Source organism: Pyxicephalus adspersus, chromosome 1 (genome assembly GCF_032062135.1).
Source record: "Pyxicephalus adspersus chromosome 1, UCB_Pads_2.0, whole genome shotgun sequence".
Taxonomy (NCBI): Eukaryota; Metazoa; Chordata; class Amphibia; order Anura; family Pyxicephalidae; genus Pyxicephalus; species Pyxicephalus adspersus.
Genome location: NC_092858.1, coordinates 157,515,486 through 157,523,324, shown reverse-complemented (window position 1 = coordinate 157,523,324; position 7,839 = coordinate 157,515,486). Strand labels below are relative to the sequence as shown.

Sequence of the window (7,839 nt, the reverse complement as noted above, 5' to 3'; positions counted from 1 at the left end):
ACTGTTTTCATCATGAAAAATCTAGAAAGGCCCTTGGGGCCCAGTGGCTTATTTGTTAATTCTCAGTCATAGGAAAGGTAGTCTCTGTATAACCTTCCCCTTTTCGCTTCCCCTCAAGTTCTTTAATGTTCCTGTATGATCAAAATTTCTGTATTATCTTTTATTTTTTGCCTTATTGTATGCATGTAAATGGGTGGAGAAATAGAAAGAGGTTTGAGGCTCAGAGGTTTTTTATGCAAAGAGTGAAGTGTATTGATTGATTATTTGATACATAAGCCATCTAATACACGTAAACACATAATATTAGTTCTTCTGTCCTGTTAACATTTCACAAAACAGAATATTTGTTCATACTATATATAGTGAGTTTCATCAAAGGGTTATTGACTTAACCGTGTAACCGTTCAAATGACCGTGCCATGGTGCGCAATAATCCGACACGTTTGGCCGAGTAGGGCTTCCTCAGGAATAGATATTAATGCGTGCTTAACCGTCCGTAGTTAGGAACATGCCCCACACAGGGGAGTGTATATGTAGAGTCACTGCTGGTGATAATGCCAATGTTTGATATAGTAGTTTTAGCTTTTCCGAGATGTATAAACAGAGTATAGGTATGTCTGCTAAGTCGTGCGAATAGGATAGGTCCTTGCATCCATCAGCAGATGTTAGTAGGAGTAGGTAGGATAAAAGATGTCTTCCTTAACAATGTCTGTTTGAAGGGTAAATTACAGGAATTGAGGTAAGTAGGATGTGACCAACTCTTCCTTAAGAGTGTAGGTATACAAAACCAATTGATGATGTAGGGGTGGGTAGGAAAGAACGGTGCCTTCCTTTAAGATATGGATTTAATGGATCACTTGCAGAGATTAGCAACGTTTGGTCAAGAATGTAGGTATACCAGGTCACAGGGTGAATAGAGCAGGAAGGTGCCTTCCTTTAGACTGTAGGTTTTTTATAGGTCACTTGCAGAGTTTGAAGATGCAGCAGCCATGCATGTCTTGTATTGCTGTTCTAGGAACATTATATTTTACATTTCAAAAAGCAAGGTGTAATTTTTTTTTTGTTTTCCCTATAAAATGCTAGGTAATTTGATGGAGCTTTAAAGAATGTACAAAATGAATCCAAATACATTTTCAGACAAAGGCAATATATGAAACATCGATTACACCTAATAAATGTTGAGAAATGCATACAATTGTTGCCAAGCAATTTTGGTTCTCTGATTGGGATGTATTATGGTAGAAATTGACTTTGGCATGTTTCTTAGATGTACTGTTGTCAGCGGTAATGATGTCATAAAAAACATGGCAGGAATTTTATTGTTATGCATCTCTAAATTGTTGATTTAAATGTTCATTTGTATTAGCACAGTGAGAAAAAAGAAGCAATAGATTTACAAATTTTATGTAATTTGAATGTTTAGATTTGGTATAAATGCAATGATAACATAACATAATAAAGCTTTCATAAACTAAGATTTATACCACCTATTTATATAGCACTAACACATTACTCAGTGCTTTAGTACATGGGACGATTTACATCAGTCCCTCAGTCCCCAAAAGGCGGTCACATTTTAATGTCAATACCACATTTATACACACAAAAGACAAGCTAGAGAGGATTAGAATATATTTATGTTTAATGTGCTTATATTTTACCTTCTGGTTACTTTAACACCCTCATCATGCTAATAAAGTTATTTGATAAATGATTTAATTTTAATACCATAGCTTATTTTAGACCCAGTGACCTGACTAGACAGGCCACAGCTGATAGGAGTGGTCTGAAGGGATGTGCAATATCAGATAGCTGTGAATTATGCCTAGATGTGATACTGACCCTCAATGATTGCAATTAAAACCAATGACTAAAAGAGGTGAGCCAAAGACAATAATTCCTGGGGAGGATAGGGATGAATGATGTTGTATGTGCTGGGCTTTGATTTGCGGTAGATTCTAATCCGGATCCTGAGAACCAATTATATTACAGAAGGGAAGCTTAAACAACTAGTCAAGCCTGAGGGTAAGCTTACAGTTCAGCCTAAAATATTTTCATATATTTTTACAATAAGGGAGAAAATCAGAGCCCAACAAGAAACTGATAAGAACCCACAAGTAAGGTCTGTTAAGTAAAAATAGATTGTTGTATAGTGTTGATTAGTTTGATAGAACTAAGACAGTGTTTACTGACCTTTTAACATGGTGGGAACCATTTGAGATTCAGGACTTCAGGGAACCCCTACTACAATTACTATATCTGCAACTTAAAGTATATTAGTATTGTAGTCAGGAGGAAGAATACCTCCTATGTTGCTGGCCATTGGGAAGGCTGCCACCCTTTAGGGTAGCCAAATAGATCATTGGCATCTGTTAAACTGACCTAAGAATCACAAAATGATCATTGCTCAGTGAACCTCCTAGCATCTTCTAGAATGAACCCTAGGGTTCCACAAAAACCTGTTAAAAAACACTAAATTATGGTGTATCCAGATAGTTGTGATAGTAGTGGGGGTAGTAGGTGATTCCCTAACCCTTCTGACCAATATTAGTGTAATTAGTTGCCTAATACATAGGGGACCCTGTGCAATAGAACAGTCTGCGCAAACGGTGTGTGTGGTGCTGCAAGTGGGCAAAGCTAGAGTTCCCACCAGTTACCTTATTCCCAGGCACCATGGAGTAAAGCCTGCTTGTAATAAATTCTACAGAGTTTACACTTACTATACTAAATAAGTTAAAATAAGGTATTTGAACACTTATATATTAGTTTTTGAAACCATGACACAATGGGCCTAAAAAGTTCGGAACATGGTTTCAATAAAAATATTCACTCCCCTTTAAATTGAATGTACCAGTATTTATTTTCTTCAAAAGAAGACTTAAAAAACATAATATAATGTAATGAACAGCCTTACTATAGCACAAAGAAAACATCGTCCAAAAAGCCAAAATTCTCTGAAATGAGCTGATTGAATAAAGAAGATAACATGCTGTGCATTCCAACATGTTTTGCTATAAACAGAAATATAATATATAAAATAATAATACTTGAACATCATTAAAAAATACATTTTTTATATAAAAGGTAATTATTTTATTATACAAAAAATAGATATGAAGAAACACTTCTTTTAAAAAAAAAATAAAGTTTATCCTGGTGCGTGTGAACGTAACATTATTATTAAAATATTCTGTATAGATTTCCAATAGTTCTTGTCTTTTCTGTTTTTTGGCTGTCCTTTGCTATTTTCAGCTTGCTCTTGCCTCTTAAGGGATTATCTATCGAGTTTATTTTTAAACTATGGTGGGAGTGTCTCTGGACACAGTTTGAAATCTTTTATCCCCGCAGAGAAGGAGTCCTTCATGTTTAATACTTAATGGTAGCTCTGAACTATCTCAACTTGAAGGATGTGACCTATAATTTTGAGGGGTTTCTGGTGTCCCTGGAAAAGGAGAAACATTCCAGAAAAAAAGCAAGTGACTGTCTTTGGCAAGTGTATAGGCAATTAAATACCATTATTGAGAAACTATAAATATATAATTTGCGAAGGTTCTCATTTAGCTAGGTCATTGTATATCTAGTTGGGCACATCATCTAGACTTGTTTCTTCCAAGCTGCTTCCTTCCTTTAATTTACAAATTATTTTGTTTGGTAAACATGTTTTTTTAAAATATATTAGATAACTTTATGTTAATGAATAGTTTATTAAAAAAAGTGCATGTGATTTCTTGTGATCTACCTTTATCATTTTTTACCAGCACATATTTTTCCAATGTCTGTCCCCTGACAAATAAAATGGTTGAAAATCTTCAGACTGGTCACCATTATTGCCTACTCACTGTCAAAAGAGTATTCTGTTACTCAATCACATTGGGTATGGCTGCTTTTTATGCAACAAGCCAGAAATCTGGCTAATTCAAACTGAATACAAGGATAAAAACTACATAAAAAGCTGTTATCTTATAATAAAAATAGTAAAAATGATTAGTGGATTCATAGATTTAGACAACTATATATTTCTGAAAATCTTGACTTCGATAAATGTAGAAGTAGAGATTGCTTTGTCCAACTCCTTAAAACACACAGTTGGTACTCAAATGTTATGAGTGGTTTTAAGACCATTAAACTAGCATTAGTACAGTTTCCCCTGTTCTGGTAAATGGAGGGGATAGGGGATAATTTGTACATAGAGCATCTTGTCCTTACATTTTTATGTTTGAAGCAAGCAAACCCAAACCAGTAAATGTATAATGGGCAGAAAGGAAAATCAAAAAAAAATATGTGAACAGATTTTATTGGACATTATGGTTGTTTTGATCAATTGATAATAATGGATTTAGTTGATTTTATAACTACTGTGCATTTTATTTGAAGGTATGACAGCGATGGATGGTGTCCACCATTACCTGTGCAAACATACTTGCATCAAGGCTCAGATGATGAGCTGGAAGAGGATGATGATAGAGTACCCACACCTCCGGTGCGTGGGGTTGCTTCTTCCCCAGCTATCTCATTTGGGCAGCAATCCACAGCCACATTGACACCATCACCAAGAGAGGAAATGCAGCCCATGTTGCAGGCCCACCTGGATGAACTGACCAGAGCCTACCAGTTTGATATTACGAAACAGAATTGGTAAATATCAGTTAAAAATGCAAGCTAATATATACAAGAACCACTGGATTGGAGTTTTTTTTTTTTTTGGAACTATTGGGAAATAAAGAAAAGCATGTAATCTTTACAGAAGTTATAAATGGCCATATGATTTATAATCACTAGAACAATTGACATAATTTCCAGGTTTCCTTCTTCAGTTTACCCTTTTCACATCAACTGCTGGCATTTTCAGATTTAAAATTACTATACTTGTAGGTGAAACCTAGCATTGCATATACATTTGAGAAAATACCAAATGCTCAGTTTAATATATGTTTTATAAAAAGAGTTAAACATTACATTTATCACCTTTTATACAGTGTGAAGCCACATAACTTGTATTCACATCAGGGATATAATTTCATAAAAAGTTCTGTAGGTGCATTATATATTTATATTTATTGCAATAAAAATGTTATGTACTGATCACAGTAGCACTGCCACCAATACATCTTGTTACAAGTGTTTTTGTATAGAAAATCCAAATAAAAAATACTGAACATTTTTAATGTAACTCACAGAGGTCCCAACTACCTACATCAATGAAATCTCCATATAAAAAGCAGTGCTTTGGGTCTGATTTATCAAGGCTATCCAAGGCTGGAGATTACCATCTATCATGGAAGAACTTGGGTGATTCATCAAACCTGGAATGGATCTGATCCAGGATTAAAAAAAAAAAATTGCCAACTAATAGTAAATGATTTTTAAGAAATCTATTCCAGTTGAACCCCATCAAAATGTATTTGAAAAATGTTGTACCCAAAATAATTGTATTCTTTTAAGCAAATCTCAGAAAATGTTTCTTCCTTCAGAATTATGCATCAGTTTACAGAAACACCAAATGTGGAACAGTGGAAGTGACACACAGGGTTTGAACCCGAACTTGATTCCTAATCACCGAGTGTCCTAACTGGAAGATTTGTCCATGTTTCTGTTTTGGGGGCAACTCAAAATTTTGGTTAAGCAAACCTGGAAATTCTGATTTTTCTTCATTGAAGTCTCAAAGAGATTTATTTATCCCCTTGCAATTCAATCCCTCATGAGCTGTGCAAAATATCACTTTCAGGTTTAATTTGAACACATTTTATTTATGATTATTAGAAAGGATAAACAATTAATTTTGTAAGGATCTCGAAAAAGGCTTTAAGTAAAGGTATTTTAGAATTTGAATTTAGAACTTGGCTAATAGCCATATTTATATATTCCAATCATATCACTGTGTTCCAAATATAAAAAATGTTTCTGCGTTATTAAGCAAGAACATTCAAAACTTTACTGCCACAGTTAAAGTTAATAATTGAATCATAGTCTCGGGCTGAATAATAGATGAAGCAAGAGCTCTTTCTTTATAAATATATAATATTGTCATTCTGTCCAGCTCATTTCCATACACTTGATAATTTACATGGCAATCTGGTCACACTAATGTAGCCAAATTGTCAGTGTCCTTCTAATTCATGTTTCAAGATATTTCCATTCCTACAATTTTAGGCATTTACAGAGCAATAACCAGCCACCAATGGCTCCTGTACCTCCAATGGGATATGTCTCTGGAGCGTTTATCTCAGAGTTGGAGAAGGATCTTCAGGATCGTGGAGATAATGATAATGAAGATGAAATGTGCAGGCCTTTTAGAGGCCTAGAACATACTCCAGGTTCTAGTATGGATAATCTGGACAGCTCTGCTACAGGTATTTATTGTTACATTTTATTTGAATCATTTTTGAGTACATTTTAAAAGATCACTTTTTACTGAGTAAATTTCACATACGTGGTGAATTTTAGAAAATTCACTCCTAGCAGTTAAACATGCAATGTTATGAAACCGTGGATTAGTGCAAATATTATTAAAATGCTAACATTATGAAAATAGGCAAATTACAAATGTTTTGTATTGGAAATAGTATGCAAAATTATTGCTTTTTCTTCAATTTGAATTCCAGGGCTTTGAAGGGCTTTTGGAACTTTATCCAACCAGCTAAATACAAAGTTTACATGTGTCTGCCAGAACATTAGTAATTTTATCCTAATTCACACATTTTTGCCACAGCAGGTGATAGGTGATTCCACTGCTTTATGAGTTAGCAGTTTTCCTTTTTTTGTGATCATCATCGCACTCCTAAATAATTATCTGAGTGGCAAAAAGGTGACACAAGACATATAAACAGGAAAAACTATTTCTTGCCCTGCTGTGAAGGGTGGCAGGGGTATATGAAGCACAAGGCTAATAATATTGCCAATACATGGATCATCCAAAACATTAAAGTGACTAACACTGATAATATTGTTACAATAGCACTTCTTAAGGTATAGGATGTATAAGACATTAAGAGTTCTTGAAGGTGATGTGTGTAAGGCAGATAGCATAATAGCAATTGTCAAGCAGCATAGGAAAATGCTGGTCATGGGAGAAAGGCTTCAGAACATAGACATTCGGTCTGATTTAATAATGTTCTGTTTTTGTCCTTTTCACCTGGGCAGAAAGTATTGGAAAATTCAAAACTTGGGATTTGTTGCCAGACAACATAAAGCGAAGAGTTCTTCTAGAGGTAGCACATATTCCAGTGATTGTACTTTTTTCCTAATGGGAATATATATATATATATTTTTTTTTCTGTGTGTGTAGGTTCTTTAACAGGACAGATAATACAGTTTATTTTTTTTTTTATTACAATGTGTCAGTCTATTTATCAGCCCCTTTCTCTGTTTATTACATAATTCACCATGCACATATTCACCATCATTCCATTTCACGGACTTCTTATTATGCATTCATTTGAAACATCAAGTTAAAGTTGGTTTTTGAAAATATGTTTGATTTTCTACAAAAAGACAAGACCCTTCATGCATTTTAAACAACGTTAAGACATGAAAGTAAGCTTTCATCAACAGATCATTCTTCTGGGGAAAGCGATCCTATGACATGCGAGGAGAAAAACTTCCAACAGACAGACTTATAAATAGTTTTCCTCTTTAATTAGGAACTAATGTTATTCTCTTTCTTAAAATGATCAGACAGAGGCAATGTCAGCTTGTACATTAAGCGTGCCATTTTATGCAATATTCACATTAGGCAGATTTAGGAAAAGCTGACTAAAATTTAATTATGTATTTTAAAGATGAGGAAAGTTTAGTTATATATTTCTGAATAAATTTATGTCTGATATAATATTAATTGAC

At 34.2% G+C, this 7,839-nt stretch overlaps 1 protein-coding gene across 1 annotated transcript in view; it reads left to right on the top strand.

Moving 5' to 3' along the window:
• The window catches only part of ROBO2 (roundabout guidance receptor 2), a 624,073-nt gene that overhangs the window by 595,496 nt on the left and 20,738 nt on the right, over window positions 1-7,839 (top strand). Inside the window, exons 23-25 of the mRNA XM_072419149.1 lie at window positions 3,384-3,489; window positions 4,375-4,635; window positions 6,151-6,350. Of these exons, the coding sequence (XP_072275250.1) occupies window positions 3,384-3,489; window positions 4,375-4,635; window positions 6,151-6,350 (567 nt within the window). The remainder of the gene's footprint in view (window positions 1-3,383; window positions 3,490-4,374; window positions 4,636-6,150; window positions 6,351-7,839) is intronic.